Raw genomic sequence first — 17560 nt, 5'->3', positions numbered from 1 at the left:
TTCGGAGTAAATCATTTCTGGGCACTTGTGTCGTATTCCAGTCACGCAGATCCAGATCTACACTGGGAAGAAAATACCATATTTTGCGTCGAGGATTCCCGCTTCCTCGGCATAGTTTTTGACCGGATTCTACCATGGGGCCTCCATATTCAATTTCTTGGGTCCTCGTGAGGGCTTCAACCAACACCTCCTAGGGGTGCTGATCCAGTCCGTCCTCTTACAAATTACGTCGCTTTTCGCCCATTTGCATTACGGTCAAAAATCGCCGTATTGAAATTTTCAAAAAAATCGAAATTAATTTTCCAAATGAAATGTACCCAAAGCAACAAGTTTTGGGTACTCTAGTAGGTTAGGAGAGCAGGAAATTCTCCTAAGGTTTCAAAACGTAATGAAAACCGTTAATTTAAAGTATCCTCTCCTAACCTAACAGCCTAAGCCAGAGGACCCAAAACAGAAAACGGGACAGTACGTCACTTTCGCGAGCCACTTTCATTTTCTAGTACGACCATTTTTGGCCTTAGTGCGCATGCGAGTGAAAAGCGACGTAGTTAGTTAGAGGACGGGTTGACGAACCTCCTCGAGTCAGGCTTGGTGAGTCGTCTGATCCAGCCTGAGTCCTTCCCCTTGAGTCACGTCACTCAGCTAGGAGGCGTGGCTTGATCCAAGCTAGGCTGCCCACCCTGAGCACAAGGAGTTTCGTCTTTGTAATGCAAAGTTGTGCGAGTCGCGGCATTACTGCGAAAACATATCTGTATTCTGGGCTGAACAAGGGCTGGACTGGTCTTGTTAGTATGCATACCCCAGCAGTGCAGCAAAGGAACGTGGAGTGAGGAGGCGGGAGGCAAGCTTGCTTTGACTGTGGCAACACCTTGCACTAACACTCACTCGTCAGCTGTCACCACAGTTACAACTACCACGACAGCATCTATAAATTTGGAGAAAATACAAGAGGACTTTCGTGGAAGCTGGAAGCCCAACTGACTTTAAGAAACGTAAGGACATACTCGTAGCTTCTTCTCCTCCTCATCATTCAACATTTCCTTCTCCTCCTTCACCTTCTTCTCTACCGTCTCATCCAATAACATTGTACGGAAGAGCGCCGACCATGAGACAGTTTAAAGACGGATGCGTAGACTGTATTCAATGACTGGCAGAAGGCCGTCGAATTTGTACTACACAGAAGACTTACACAAACTGAAGTCTCTGGTGGAGGCAAACACCACCTCCGATGGGAGAGAAACATCACTGACAAGGAGAATATTAGCACCTACTAACAAGGGGAGAGAAACACCACTAGCAAAGAGGAGATTACCTCCCACTAACAAGGGGAGAGAAACACCACTAACAAAGAGGAGATTACCTCCCACTAACAAGGGGAGAGAAACACCACTAACAAAGAGGAGATTACCTCCCACTAACAAGGGGAGAGAAACACCACTAACAAAGAGGAGATTACCTCCCACTAACAAGGGGAGAGAAACACCACTAACAAAGAGGAGATTACCTCCCACTAACAAGGGGAGAGAAACACCACTAACATAGGGGAAATTACCTCCCACTAACAAGGGGAGAGAAACACCACTAACATAGGGGAAATTACCTCCCACTAACAAGGGGAGAGAAACACCACTAACATAGGGGAAATTACCTCCCACTAACAAGGGGAGAGAAACACCACTAACATAGGGAAAATTACCTCCCACTAACAAGGGGAGAGAAACCCCACTAACATAGGGGAGATTACCTCCCACTAACAAGGGGAGAGAAACCCCGGCTAACATTGGGAGGCAAGTCGTCTCCCATTCCCACTTCTCCTCTGTCGCCACTGTCAACAATTTTTAATTTCCTGACTATGGTTTCTTGGACCATGAAGACGTGTGTGGGTGACACCAGGTGGTTCCCGGGCCCTCTCGACCCCCCTCTCAACCCCTCCTACACCTGCACCCCACCACTTCCCTCCCCCAGGCACCTCACACACTTGCCTCAACCCCAACTCCATCCTTCCCCTAGTCACTTCACACATCTGTCTGTTTTAACCCCCAAGTTCATTCTTCTCCAGTCACCCAACACACCTGAGTCCCGGGTATCATACAGGTAAGAACAGATACGCATCATAATGACCAATGTAAGTGTTTCCCCTGTGTGAGGCTGATGCCCACTTTCTGTTTTCTATCATAAAAAAATGAAAATAAGTAACCCGTTATGGGCATTTGATCGGCTAGTTGTATGTGCCCTATAGTCATTCCCTGGTAGCCTGTCTTCAACCATAAAAAAGACAGGTCGAAATAATGATTTGACACATACTGTCGCCCGGAGTCATTGCTCAGCTGTTTTTTTCCCCGAAAGGAGAAAAATAAGGTATAAAGACAAGGCTTAAATCTCAGCTATCTTATTTCTCCGTTAGCTGCCTTATGGAAGATACTGGCACCGTAGTGTCTTCACTGTTGCTCCTCTTACCCTGCCGTTCAGGAGTGAGACCGGACTCCCGTTTACCTGTCTTGTACTGTTGTTTGTTATTGGTTAGGCATTCCTGAGAGAGGAAGGTTGGTTGCGTCACAACAATCTGAATGGTGTTGTTTCCCCTTCTGACGCAAATCGAACATAGCTAAGGTTTGGGTTACATGATAATTGCATCGGATTAATTCAGACTCGGAGACTCAACACAGCACTGGTGGCTAGGGCTACACATACTATGCTCGCTGCCTGTCCTCAGGCTAGGCTCGCAAGCTCAGGCTGTGGTGGAATGGTCGACGTTTATGGAAATAATTGGACAATAATTGGACAATTTTCGCTATTTGTGCCATAATAAAGCTTCCGAATCACCCACGGTGACTGATTAGCAGAGATTTCAACAACTAATAAAAGAAATTGTATTTTTCCAGGAATGATGTTGATTTTTAAAGAAAACAAATAGTATTCAAACGAAAACGGGATTTAGAGATAGAAAATTAGGCTTGAAGTCCAACTAAAATCACATTTAAGAAAACTGAAAAAGATTGAGTTGATGAGACTAACTACTTAAGAAAGCAGTTGTAGAAAATGTTTAATTCATGAAGAGGTAAGATGTGGAAGAAGGATAGTGTCGACCAATAGGCGAGCAGGGAGTGGCAGCCAGAGGCAGCCAATCAGATGAGAGATGGTAACCAATCAGAGGCGTCCTCTGATCTTTTATAGAACCCGTGCTGACTGATGCCTCGTAAAACTTGGTCAAGTTTACAAACTGCAGAGTGGATGGTTCCTCGACCCGCTGCGCCATCACCACTAACGCTCTTCACAGCAATATCGGAAACCGATATTTTTTTCCTGTTTTTTGCGAAACTGCGATAAAACTTTTCTCAAGTGCCAGTGGAACTTTATTAAACCCACCACAGAAATGACGGCCTCTCTCTAATAATTACACAAATCTGACGGACGTATTAAAGCCAACAGAAGACCTCGGGGCTAGCCAAGTGTGAGTTGGTTATGCTTCTAAGTCTTTCCCCGTAAAATGGAGAGGACGGGGTGGAGGCCATAACGCTTGTCTAGCCAGGATGATCCCACACTAAAGTTACGAGATATTTATTCCAGGGGCGCGGGCTGTCCGGCGGTGGACAGCCCGCACAGCAAGAATGACGGACAGAACTGCAGGGGAATCAAGAAAGTTGCTGAGAAAGGGGGAGGAGGCTTCAGAACATTTTGTTTCAAAACACATTGTGTTAAAGATATAAATATTGAGCTGTGACGGCGTGCCTGGCATTGGGAATAACGGAAATGCAATACAGAGTTGTGTGGTGTTATTGTTGGGATGTGAGCCGTTGCCAGTCTCAGCGCTAGCACGTCTCATACGGTTCATTATTTGTATCTGATACAATTAATATAATTCGAACACGACGTCATTTGACTCCACAGGTGGTAACCTGTGCAAACGGTCCGGCACCATCTATAGGCCGTGATGGTGATGACCATGATGGTGATGATCATGATGTTGGAATGGGTCAGAGTGTAATGTAATTAGTGTGTTACATGTAGCGTGCATGTGTCAAGTAATATGAGCCCTCACACTCTCTCTCTCTCTCTCTCTCTCTCTCTCTCTCTCTCTCTCTCTCTCTCTCTCTCTCTCTCTCTCTCTCTCTCTCTCTCTCTCTCTCTCTCTCTCTCTCCCATCTACCAAAGCTTACAGCAATTTAATTGGTTCCTTTGATGTTGATTGACGATTATACCAAGACTGATTGGCTTCTATATAAAACCTGCCTGAAGTAAACATGTGAGAGTTGGTGGGTGTGGAGCGTCCCGACGCGGGCTGCCGCGCTTATTTCTAATACGTGAGCTTATTTTAGGCTTCGGGGGCTTGAGAGATAACACATGATCTATTCCTGACAAAATAATAATATATCATGCAGGCGGCCTACCACAACAACTCTACTGGTCACTTCCATGCTAGCTGTTAGTTAGGATATTACACTGACAAATATGCTAGAGCGAGTATGCCAATAAGGGATGATTTTTTGTTTAACTTTTATTATTAACATTCTTAGGTACAAGGGCATTTATGCAGCTACGCTAAAAGTATACATATTTTGTTCCATTTCTTTGTATCCCCATCACACAGGAAGGTTCGTCATACAGGGCCATGTGACCTGTTGTCTGCACTGGCGATATAGTTCTCAATTTGTTTTAACACATTTAGGTACATGTGCATTTGTGCAGCTGCCCTAGACTATATGAAAGGGAGAACAACGTGTCAAAAAGTGACGTGATGCTAAAATCCCCATCACACAGGATGGTTAGTCACACAGAGGCATATGATCAGTAGTCTGCACTAGCAGACTCTGGGTGCATTATGATGATATCCTCAAGACCACGAGAGCTAATAAAGTAATTACAAAGCTCCGGGTACCTCATGCCGACAGATCTAAATGGTCTAATAACTGGGCATCCAGTAATGTAGTGTGCGAGATCATTCCGCAGTTCCTGCTCACAGAGTTTGCACCTGGAGTGCTCAGGATTGAGAGATCAGTCATCTGTAGTCACCTGCCACAGGTAACTCAACCTGATCCTGACAACCACTGTGTTGCACTGTCTGGTCGACGTTTTTGTGCTGCCCATAAACAAAGGTTTCAGATCTGAACAAATCATAGCTTTAAGATTTTGTTTATGAAAGTCTACGGTCTTGGGGCTCCTATTTACACTAATTTTTTATGTTTCGTTCAACTGAGTTATTACCGTCTATGTCAGTATCCTTGTCTAGCGCCCTGACACCAAACAATGCCAAACAGCGTAACGATATCCAAATTCCACAGAATACTTGTCATTTTCATATTAATTAGATGTATATCGCATAGAAATCCCATTCGAAAGTATAACATTAACATGAAACAATAATCATCTCTGAACATGACACCTTCATGTCATCATCTCTGAACATGACACCTTCATCTCATCATCTCTGAACATGACACCTTCATGTCATCATCTCTGAACATGACACCTTCATCTCATCATCTCTGAACATGACACCTTCATCTCATCATCTCTGAACATGACACCTTCATGTCATCATCTCTGAACATGACACCTTCATGTCATCATCTCTGAACATAACACCTTCATCTCATCATCTCTGAACATGACACCTTCATCTCATCATCTCTGAACATAACACCTTCATGTCATCATCTCTGAACATGACACCTTCATGTCATCATCTCTGAATATGACACCTTCATGTCATCATCTCTGAACATGACACCTCCATGTCATCATCTTTTCTGTTTCCTCTTGTCCCAAGTCAACTGCTGGTAAGTATATTGGCGAATACTGTGCCTTACATTTAGAGATCAAAGTCCATAATCTAGAATAATGCTTCTAACAGTTTTTTCTTGATATTATTATTATTACAAGGCGACTAAAGCCAGCCAGAGTGCGTCATAACACAATCCCTGATAATTAAAGGAGATGTTTACATGGCAGTGTTTATAAGGAGTACGTGAGTGCTTTGATCAGGTACGATGGCCTGCCTTCTCCACTTGTAATTACGTCATGATGGACTCAGCTACTGTGGAGGACCAACTGTAGGCCGTGTAGGTAGGTGGCCACTAAAGAGATACCGGTATCTCGTTCTCTTGTAAATTACTACAAATACTAATACTATCATTACCTCTACTGACGTGGTGGTGTACCTCCCACAGCGGTGTTGCTGGCCGAGCTGGTGTGGGTGGTGCTGGGCGTGGTGTGGCTCAGCCAACACTACCAGACCTGTACCTCCAAGACGGCCAAGGACGCCATATTAGGTAAGTACATACGCCACGAACAGTCTTAGGCCGAGGATGCCATATTATGTAAGTCCGTACGCCATAGACGACACAACAGGGGGGTGAGGAACCTGTGGCCATAAGCCTGCATGTTGTCTTGGTAATCTGAATGCACACGATAGGTCTTTTGTTTTGGAGCTTTAACTATACGCGACTGTAATATAAAGCCCTCTTTTACAGCATATTAACATCCTGCTCTAGATAATGTTGTTGTATGAAGCATTCGCTAAGTATAATATGACCTTAGTTTAACAAAAGGTTCCCCCCACCCCCCCTGCGCCATAGCCTGCCTGAATATGCCTACGTACGTACATATTCAGGGACGCCAATATAATAGGTATGTGCATACGTCACGGACGCTATTAGGCACATATGTATAGAAGGATATCATACGAGACACGTACGTGTGCATGTGGCACCGTAATATGTACGTAGTATTAGTTGTAATAGAATTAGCAGCATCAGTAGTAATAGCAGTTGGACAAATGAATAATAGTAGAAGAATAAATAGTGGCAGTGATAATAACAGTAGTACTAGTTGCAATAGTTTAATATGTAGCGAGCCAGGTGGCGCCTGTGGTGGCCACTAAGCACACTACACCTGCAGGGATCGTGGTGTGTAACTGGTGCGTGATGGTGTCTGTGGTGCTGACCGTGTGGTGCACCTTCGACGCCGCCGGCCGCAGCTGGGTCAAGATGAAGCGCTACCAGCGCTCAATGAGGGACTCACATACCAGGTTCCAATACCGACGCTCAGGCAACCGGAACAGGAACTGGAGACAGCGGTAAGTTGGTCTTGGTTCTTTGTATCTCTTCCAGAGTGTCTGGAAGTTTGTAAACAAGTGATATCCTGGAGAGCACTCGAACAAGTTTATGCCAGTAAAGCCGTACTACCTATTATTCTGCCTTTTAGTTACGCTTGTTTCTTAATTATGCATCGTATTACATACGATACTTGCTTTCATAGTACGTGCCTTAAATAACACAAGTAAATAGGAAATAAGTCGAGAAACGTAATCCGAATAGAAGAAATTATGTAGTTTTCAGCAATTTCCCCTCTTATTTTCCCGTCATCGGCACCGTTTTCTTTGGTGCTATATAAAGGTATTCTATTTCTGGCGAGGATTGAATTAATAAACTCTTCTGATACTTCCGCTCTTCCACACCTCCGCCAGTCTTGCTTCTCCACTCCCTACACCACTGTGACTAGCCCATGCAACTTGAGTCACAAATTTGCTTAGCTAGACGAACTGGAGTGCCTGAGCCCACTGTGTTACTGTCGCCCATCCGGCACTACCTTTTAATCGTGGCTGTAACTGTCCACCACCGCCCACTGGTTGGGTGTGATCCTATCCCTTACACCGCCTTCTGCTGGTGGGTGGGGTGGTAGCTCTTCCACTGCCAGACAACTGGTGGGTGGGGTGGTAGCTCTTCCACTGCCGGCATCTGGATAGGTGTGACTGTATCCCTCCCACCGCCACCCACGGGATAGGTATGACTTTAAACCTTCCATAACCCCCCAAGAGATGGGTGTGGAATGCATGATATATAAATAAGAACCAAATGAAAATATTTCAACGCCAATGTGAAGGAATGGTGCCCAACCACTTGGGCTGGACGGTAGAGCGACGGTCTCCCTTCGTGCAGGTCGGCGTTCAATCCCTAACCGTCCAAACGGTTGGGGCACCATTCCTTTCTCCCGTCCCATCCCAAATCCTTATCCTGATCCCTTCCCAGTGCTATATACTCATAATGGCTTGGCGCTTTCTCGTGATAGTTCCCTTCCCTACCAACTATATAAATGTTATAGTATATATGGAAGGTTAACTAGGATTATTTTAGCTAACCTTCAAACACGAAAAGAAAGTTAGCTTTCAATAATGTAGATTAGTGTTAAAAATATGCTTTGTTTAGTTAATTTATCATGCACACCATACCCATCCTGTACGCCAACCACCCTGTACCCCACACCTACTCTGTACCCCACACCTACTCTGTACCCCATACCACTCTGGACCCAATACCCACCCTGTTGATAGGAGGGCACATTGTGGGCTGAGGAATTGAACCCAAATATTATTTTATGTAATCAGGCTACAGCACTGATAAATTAGTCACATAATGTATAATTATATTGAATGAATCATCCATATATTTAGTTTTAATTAATTTACTTACCATGGGGGGGGGGAGGAGAATTAGGTTATTATCATAATAATAATAATTCATTAAGATTGACAAATTTGGTGTCGAATGTTTAAATATAAATTGTACACTAAAATCTTTAAAGAAAATTCAGCAAATTATGTAATTTCACGTACTCTACATATATTTATTCTCCGGCGCCTTTGGCACTATATTTGCATACCGTTATGTACTTATAGGTAGGAACATGTACTTACCGTGTGGTAAAATATGTGACAGAATATTCCTTCTCTCTCTCTCTCTCTCTCTCTCTCTCTCTCTCTCTCTCTCTCTCTCTCTCTCTCTCTCTCTCTCTCTCTCTCTCTCTCTCTCTCTCTCTCTCTGGTGTTAGGCTCTCATACATTGGACCGTATTTCCTTGGTAAAGTTTCAATCTCCTGGTTATTATATGTTGTTTATTGGCAATATATCCTTGGCTGCACCTCTACCCTCCCCCTCTCACCCTTCTCTCTCTCTCTCTCTCTCTCTCTCTCTCTCTCTCTCTCTCTCTCTCTCTCTCTCTCTCTCTCTCTCTCTCTCTCTCTCTCTCTCTCTCTCTCTCTCTCTCAAAAGAGGTATTAATATATGTATTATTGTTGTGTTGGACAGGAAGGTACTACGGGCCTACCAGGATAGTTGGGACCATCGGTGTCGGCTCCTCTTCTGCTGCATGGGCAAGTCCGACGACACTAGGGTAAGGCTTCCTTCCTACCTCACTCTCCAGGCGACGCTAGGGTAAGGCTTCCGTCCTTCCTACCTCACTATCTATCATCTAAATGGCTTGGTGTGTTCTCCTGTTAGTTCTCTTCACTTTCCTCGCTACCTCCCTCTTCAAACGACACTAGGGTAAGGCTTCTTCCCTTCCACCCGCTTCAAAAGACAGTAGGGTAAGGCTTCTTCGTCAGACGACACTAGGGTAAGGCTCCCTCTTCAGACGACACTAGGGTAAGGCTCCCTCCCTACCTCCTTCTTCAGACGACACTAGGGTAAGGCTTCTTCCCTTCCTCCCGCTTCAAAAGACAGCAGGGAGAGGCTCCTTCTTCAGACGACACTAAGGTAAGGCTTCCTCCCTACCTCCCTCTTCAGACGACACTAGGGTAAGGCTTCTTCCCTTCCTCCCGCTTCAAAAGACAGTAGGGAAAGGCTCCCTCTTCAGACGACACTAGGATAAGGCTCCCTACCTACCTCCCTCTTCAGACGACACTAGTGTAAAGCTCCCTCCCTGCCTTCCTGTCCAAACTATTTATTTATTTATTTATTTGTATTTATTTATATATATATACAAGAAGGTACATTGGGTTTGTGAGAATACATTGGATAGTACAGTATTTACATTCTTGTAAAGCCACTAGTACGCGCAGCGTTTCGGGCAGGTCCTTAATCTAGCAGATAATTTTAAGTAGGTAATTTCAATCAGAATTGATAAATGAAAGATAAGACTACACTAGAGTAAGGCTCCCTTTCATACTTCCCTCTTGCGAAGACTCTAAAGTAAGGCTCCCTCATTCCTTCTATACCTGTTAGTTGCCATTCCATCTAAATATCTCGTATATCCGCGACTGAGCACCATTTATGGTGCGGTTCGGGACAAATGTAAACATGCTCTAAAACTCCTCCCACGCCCTACATCACTGTACAATTAAATGTGGATAAAATCCAATATTTTAAAAATAAACTTTTACACAAATCACTTTACACTTCACACTTTCAATCAGGGTGAAATCACAAATTTCTTTCACCCTGATGCCCCTGTTACCTAACAGTAAATAGGTACCTGGGGGTTAGACAGCTGTTACGGGCTGCTTCCTATGGGTATGTGTGTGTTGGGGGGGGGGGGAAGTAGTTATTAGTAGTTAGTAACAGTTGGTATATTGACAGTTGAGAGGCGGGCCGAAAGAGCAGAGCTCAACTCCCGCAAGTGCTACATAGCCTTCCCGGCTGGGTGCCTTCTTTTGATAATTACTTACTCAACCCCCGCAAGTACAACTAGGATATAGTTGTGAATAGATGTAGATGAATAGTAAACCTCCTGGAAGAATGGCAAGCAGTTGGTATGGGACTACACGTGTGTATCAACCCTGGCTAACACCTACATTAACTTCAGTGTTGCACAACCGGGTGGCGCTGATATTCGCAGGGAATCAGCCAAATCCCGTAAGTACAGAGAACTGGATCACCACTACAATTTTGTCCCCATTGCTTCTGAGACACTCGGCACCTGCGGTAAGAGTGCCACCAGTTTTTTTTAGGAACTGGGTTCTAGGCTAATTTAAACAACAAGAGACTCTAGAGCTTCCAGCTTCGCTTTCCAGCGCCTCAGCGTGGTGATACAGAGGGGAAATTGCACACTGCATTCAGGGTTCCTGCCCGCCATCTGTACCTTATATGTAACTCATTTCTTGTAACAAAGTTTAAATAATATATATATATATATATATATATATATATATATATATATATATATATATATATATATATATATATATATATATATATATATATATATGTGTGTGTGTGTGTGTGTGTGTGTGTGTGTGTGTGTGTGTGTGTGTGTGTGTGTGTGTGTGTGTGTGTGTTAGTTTAACACAAATACAATTCTGCATTGCTCGTAAAGAACATAAATTGTGGTTTCCGAATCCATTAATTGTGCATGGGACTGTAACCAGTCAATCAATACCTTTATTCATGTTTTGAACATTCAAAATTGATTGTGTGTTGACCCTTCTGTAGAACCAGTCAAGAGAGAGAGAGAGAGAGAGAGAGAGATAGAGATAGAGAGAGAGAGAGAGAGAGAGAGAGAGAGAGAGAGAGAGAGAGAGAGAGAGAGAGAGAGAGAGAGAGAGAGCGCTAGATGGTGGCCCACCCCTCAGGCAAATTAAATATATATATATATATATATATATATATATATATATATATATATATATATATATATATATGTATATTTACAGTACTGAAAATGAATTATACTTTTGGCAGCCCTATTGTTACCATGACACGTGCGTGTCAGCTTACCAATAATTCCCTCACAATGTTAAAACCCAAAACGCGGTCAATCTGAATGAACCTAATTACTGTACTCGTGTCAAATAGGTTCCGCGATGTCATAGTTGTTTTGTAGTTAATTGACATAGCATTGTGATGTGTGTATATATATAAAAGGGGTAAAATTAAAGATGGTTTAGCTACCCTGTGGTCGATGCCAGAGTCCACTTTCTATGACGTCGTGTTCGAAAGCGTCCGATCCAATTGTTCAGATTTTGTTGGGATTCCGGGTTAATTACGTGGGATTTTGGGGACTTGTATTATTATTATTATTGCTGTCACTGTGGAGATGTTGAAATGATAACTCTAGGACGGAAAAAGGAAGAGGTAAGCTATTGAAGGAATTTAATTTCGCTACCCTCTATGGACGAGTCTATCTGTCTGTCCACCTGTTTATACCTGTGTCACGGTGTGTGTGGCTCTGTCTCGCACTGTTTACCTGTATATTCATCAGTGGCGTTATTCAGCTGTGTTCATTAGTGTCGTTATTCACTTGTGTGTATTCGTCACTCATTGTCCACCTGTTTAGTCGTTACTGTCATTGTCCACCTGTTTAGTTGTTACTGTCATTGTCCACCTGTTTAGTCGTTACTGTCATTGTCCGCCTGTTTATTCGTCACTGTCATTGTCCACCTGTTTAGTTGTTACTGTCATTGTCCACCTGTTTAGTCGTTACTGTCATTGTCCGCCTGTTTATTCATCACTGTCATTGTCCACCTGTTTATTCGTCACTGCCATTGTCCACCCGTTTATTCGTTATTGTCATTGTCCACCTGTTTATTCGTTACTGTCATTGTCCACCTGTTTATTCATCACTGTCATTGTCCACCTGTTTATTCGTCACTGTCATTGTCCACCTTTTTATTCATCACTCATTGTCCACCTTTTTATTCATCACTGTCATTGTCCACCTGTTTATTCATCACTGTCATTGTCCACCTGTTTATTCGTCACTGTCATTGTCCACCTTTTTATTCATCACTCATTGTCCACCTTTTTATTCATCACTGTCACTATCCACCTGTCTATTCATCACTGTCACTGTCCACCTGTCTATTCATCACTGTCACTGTCCACCTGTCTATTCATCACTGTCACTGTCCACCTGTCTATTCATCACTGTCACTGTCCACCTGTCTATTCATCACTGTCATTGTCCACCTGTCTTCTGTTCTCTCCCAATTCACCTATCACTGTCACTATTACTCACTGTAGATATTCATCTATCACAGACAGTTGACTCGTGTATTCATTTGCTGGACTTGAAGTGGGTACCTCACTCGATCAGTCACATTAAATTCAGCACTGGATGGGTGACTGCACAAGCTGTCTCGTCTTTGGCTAAGGGGTGGGAGGTGGGGGGGTGGAGACCCTAATGTGCATAACATGCTTCCTGTCACTGACACTGGTAAACAACACTATAAGAGTTCACCATCTACGATATCTTCGTCTGCTCCATACTCGGCTAAGCAATATTCATTAGATTGGGTTGGGTTAGGTTAGGTTGAGCAAGGTTAAGTTTCCAAATCCGTTAGCGAATCGTCTTGTGTACGATGTGACTTGTATCCGTCTCACTACGGTTTACCATTTTCAGGGACAGGGAAGCCTGTTAGGGGTTATCAAGGTCCCCCCTCTCCCTAGGCCAGCTACTGACACCTGCCCCCCAGGATATAACCAAAACAAGTTGTTTAACTCCAAAGTAACTATTTACTGCTAGGTGATAGGTAGTACTGTACAGTCGGGTTCATTCTCGACTCACAATTGAGAATTGTCAGGTTCAAGTCCTGGGCGGGACAGAAATGTTTGGGCATTTTCCCTGTTCATCCAGCAGAAAATATTTACCCAGGAGTTAGTCAGCTTGTTATGGGTTGTATCCTGATAAACATCAGTAGTTCGACCTCGAAGAGTACCTTGAAATAAGCTAAATGAGTATGAAAAATATATATATATATTATATATATATATATATATATATATATATATATATATATATATATATATATATATATATATATACTATATATATATATATATATATATATATATATAGTATATATATATATATATATATTATATATATATATATATATATATATATATATATATAATATATATAATACATATAATACATATACATTAGCTGCCTGCCCGTAAACACAATTAATTATTATTATAACGGAAAATAAAATTATTTCATAAAAATTGCTATAATATACATTTGTAAAAACAAAAATCCAACATTTTCCCAAAGTCTTTTAACCTATTAATAGATTTGTCTAAAATATAAAATTTTACATCAGTTTTGGCTTGGGTTCAGGTTGAATTACCAAGGGTTCGTTTCCTTTAATCCTTCACTGTTTTCTGTGTCACTTGTGAGAACTGACTTACCAGTAATTCATAGTAAAATGATGATAACTATATTTTATTTATAAAATATACAGTACATAGGAACGTATCACAGTGGTTACTTAGTAGAGACAGTAACTATACAGCATTATAAAAAGGCACTATTTACACACACATTTTGAACTTTACTTAACATTATTTAATTTTATTTTAAATTTAATGGGATAACAATGCAATCTATGCAGTAAGACGGCCAATGTATATGTGAATTTTTGAAGAACTTAATTAAATTATGTAAAACCACTGTAGAATTTGTAGCTTTAGCGACAATACTGAAGATATGGTATTGAATATTTAATTACAACAAACACAAATGGAGTTACTTTACTGTATTTTAGGATGAGGAAATGTGGAAACTTTATATTCTGGTAATATTATTCAGCATTTTTATTATGAAGACTAAACCTGATGTCTATTCTCAACAGAATTCTTTCAGTGATATTGCAAGATTGTTGAGTGAATTCTTCCGTGATCTGGATGTGGTGCCCTCAGATGTTGTGGCTGGCCTTGTCCTTCTCAGAAAGTATCAGAAACTCAATCGTGAAGAGATTGTCAAGAGCAGTAAAAATGATGTGTACGAGTTTCTGTCTGGCGTCCCAATCACCCCAAGGTGAGTGTACTGTTGTGAATTACATTCCTATAAGTGAATTGTGGCCTGTCTTAACCTACCATTACCATACAAGAGAGTGAGGGCAGCCAGGATTTACCATTTACCCTGTGAGAGTGCATTGGGTATCAGGTGTCACCATTTATATATTTTACCCGAATTTACTTGAGGGCCATCTCTAGTGGCCTCATTGGGGACAGGGAAGCCAACGGCAGCAGCTGTATAATACTGTATAGGTCCTAGGAGGGCAATGTACATAAATTATTGTTTAATATTCTTATATATATCTTATATGCTATATATTGAACAGCAATGTACACTCAATAATCCAGAATTATATGGGGCCCACCTCATTCGAATTAGCTCATTCACTCATTTTTATCTGGCAAGTCCAAAAATGAAAAAAATCAAATTTATTTGGTTTCCCATTCAGCAGAAATCTCAACTCGAGTTTTTATTTAAGTTGAAAAGTTGAAAATTCTAAATCAAATTTATTTGGATTACCCAAAGATTTCGGTTACTGGATTACCGAGCTCTTTCAGTAATTTGCTATGGTAACTTGCTTTTGGTGTGTTTATACATCATTTTTCTTTGAGTACTACTCATCATTTGATATTAATTCTAGACATAGCCCTTGCTCATAAACAAGGTGTCAGTTGTTGCTTGCACCTGTTAATGCTTAAGTTTGAGAACGAAAACTTAATTGCATACCATTCTTCACTGGAGTACAATGTTGGTAATTGTTGTTTAAGTGCATTTAATTAATTTTGTATAAATAGTAACTACATTGGCAGCATTATCTCAACCCAGCTATGATACAGTGTACATAGACAATATTATACTAAACAGGTAATGAACTAATTTCACTGAAACTGTACATACAGAATAGTTAGTGACCAGAGGATAAAATTGTAAACATTTTCGAAAGCTTGCCCAGAGTTAGTGCCATGTTAGATATAAATGCTCTACTGTACTGTAACTTCATGCTCCTGTGATTACAACCCATTTGTTATCCACAGGACACGCTTCCTTCAGCTGTCTTCACTGGAGGGGAAGGAGGAGTTTGAGAAGATTGTGCACTATATGAGGTTTGCCCTGGCAATATATGGCTGGCCTATGTTTGTCGTGGCTAACTCCACCTTTGAGGCATGCAGGCTGTGTCCATTACTCCGGTAGGGGGATTTTGTTTTGTCATTCAATTTGGTGTTAATCAGTTGTAAACAATCTACCTTCTCTTCTAAATATTTTGATATATATTATTAGTGTGGTGTCAACCAGTACTTCTAATATTAGTTTAGGTACTACTTCAGATGTCCTTAATTAAGCAGCAATCTGCAAAAAGTATAACAGTCGAGGCAACAATGATGAATATTTTATTGTCTTAAGTATAAGCCATTAAATCTTTTTTGTGTGTACCCATACTTAACCTAATAAGCCTGTAAATAAAAGTACTTAGAAAACCTCAACAGATTAATTGTTATTAATCAATTGTATAATTGTTAATTAATTGTAAGATTAATGAAGGCGAGAGTGGCATAAAAGAAAAAATGAATGATGGCTGATTATTTCGGTCTTCAAGAGGAATATGCCATAGGAAATGAATTTAAAGGTACTACCAGTAAATGGAAAAGGGTCTCAATCTTCCACACTATGTTGTCATGTAGCTTCAGCAATGTTTATAATGTGAGGATGGGGGGTGGGGAAAGTGGAGTTAAATGTTTGTCAGATCTTTGCCTCCACACATAAGCAGGCACAGTGTGTACAAACCAGAAAATTCACTAATCTGGAAATCATATGATCCATTCCATTCTGGTACTGTACATGAATAATCTGTTTGAGACCTAACTTTAATATTAATCTGTTTAGGGACCTAATTTTACTTTGAATTGAAAATTGAAAATGACAGGAAATTTATATAAACCCAATTTCACATTTAAATTGTATCTTTAAGAATTGAAGGATAATTATCAACTTCCTGTTCTATGTTAATTTCACTGATCTATCTTTGACTGCTGTCCCATTGCAGCTGCTGGCAGTGCTGTTCTTCCCGTGAGGGAATGCCAGAGGTGGTGGAAGACAACTGTTGTGGGTGCAATGTTGCTGCTTTTATGAGAATGGCTCCTTCAGAAGGCTTGGACCTGGTCTACGTCACTTACCATGTTGATGTTGGGGAAACTCCTTTCTTTGTGGCTCTGGACCATCATCGCCGCACTATTGTTATTAGCATCCGTGGCACGTTATCTATGAAGGTTGGGGTCTTATCCAGGCTTGATGTGGCTGCTAATATCTTTTATTAACAATGGCTTTATCCTTTTTCTTTGTTTCCAACAATTATGGTTAATTTGTTTTCTTCTTGGCTAATATAGAAGTTTGCTTTACTGCTGCTTTAAATTACATTGTTGCAATTTATTGGATTAATGAATTGTTCTAATCCTCTTACGGGTTTATCTGTATCTATAAATATTTAATAAAAATTACATAGCTAAATCAATTAGGCTCAGTACACTCATATTATCTCGTATCAACAATCTTTATAATCGGAAATTATACACAATTTCTCCTTTTCTGTGACAAATGTTTTATAGCATGGAAGACAATATTCAAACAAACTTGCATGCAGAAACTGTTAAGAACTGCACATGTTTTTATATATATACAGTTTATAATGAACTTGTTTCTTTAACAACTAAACGTATTTAGAATACATGTATTATCCTCTGTATTTCAGTAAAAAACAAGTTGTGCATTTTTAATGATCTCTTAATGCTTTTGCATGTTTTGGGATGGCTGTGTTTCCCTTGTTTTAAGATTTAATTTCATAGTGGAAAGGCTACTTTCAATTATGTTTTCCATCATGGACAAGAACCACATGTCCATAACCACATCTTTATCCATATTTCTGAAATTTATATTATTAATACATCATCTTCATATATTTCCACCGTTATGCATTTCCTCTTGCATGTAAAACCTGGTTTAGTTGGTACATCATCATCTTCATATAAATGTTTACATCTCTGTTTGTCTTA

The 17560-nt window shown here is 41.0% G+C and overlaps 1 protein-coding gene across 3 annotated transcripts in view; it reads left to right on the top strand.

The window, feature by feature from the left end:
- Positions 1-17560, top strand: part of inaE (inactivation no afterpotential E) — a 204230-nt gene that overhangs the window by 147229 nt on the left and 39441 nt on the right. For 2 of the 3 annotated variants that reach the window (XM_045725885.2, XM_045725884.2), the window contains exons 3-8: positions 6168-6269; positions 6898-7075; positions 9083-9167; positions 14350-14534; positions 15551-15703; positions 16558-16780. In XM_045725885.2, coding sequence (XP_045581841.1) covers positions 6168-6269; positions 6898-7075; positions 9083-9167; positions 14350-14534; positions 15551-15703; positions 16558-16780 — 926 coding nt within the window. Of the gene's footprint in view, positions 1-6167; positions 6270-6897; positions 7076-9082; positions 9168-11684; positions 11846-14349; positions 14535-15550; positions 15704-16557; positions 16781-17560 lie in introns of those variants that run through there. The other variant, XM_045725887.2, reaches the window with a different exon arrangement.

The sequence above is a fragment of the Procambarus clarkii genome, chromosome 44 (assembly GCF_040958095.1).
Source record: "Procambarus clarkii isolate CNS0578487 chromosome 44, FALCON_Pclarkii_2.0, whole genome shotgun sequence".
Classification (NCBI taxonomy): domain Eukaryota; kingdom Metazoa; phylum Arthropoda; class Malacostraca; order Decapoda; family Cambaridae; genus Procambarus; species Procambarus clarkii.
Note: the sequence above shows the minus strand (reverse complement) of the source record. Positions and strands in the feature narration are given on the sequence as shown.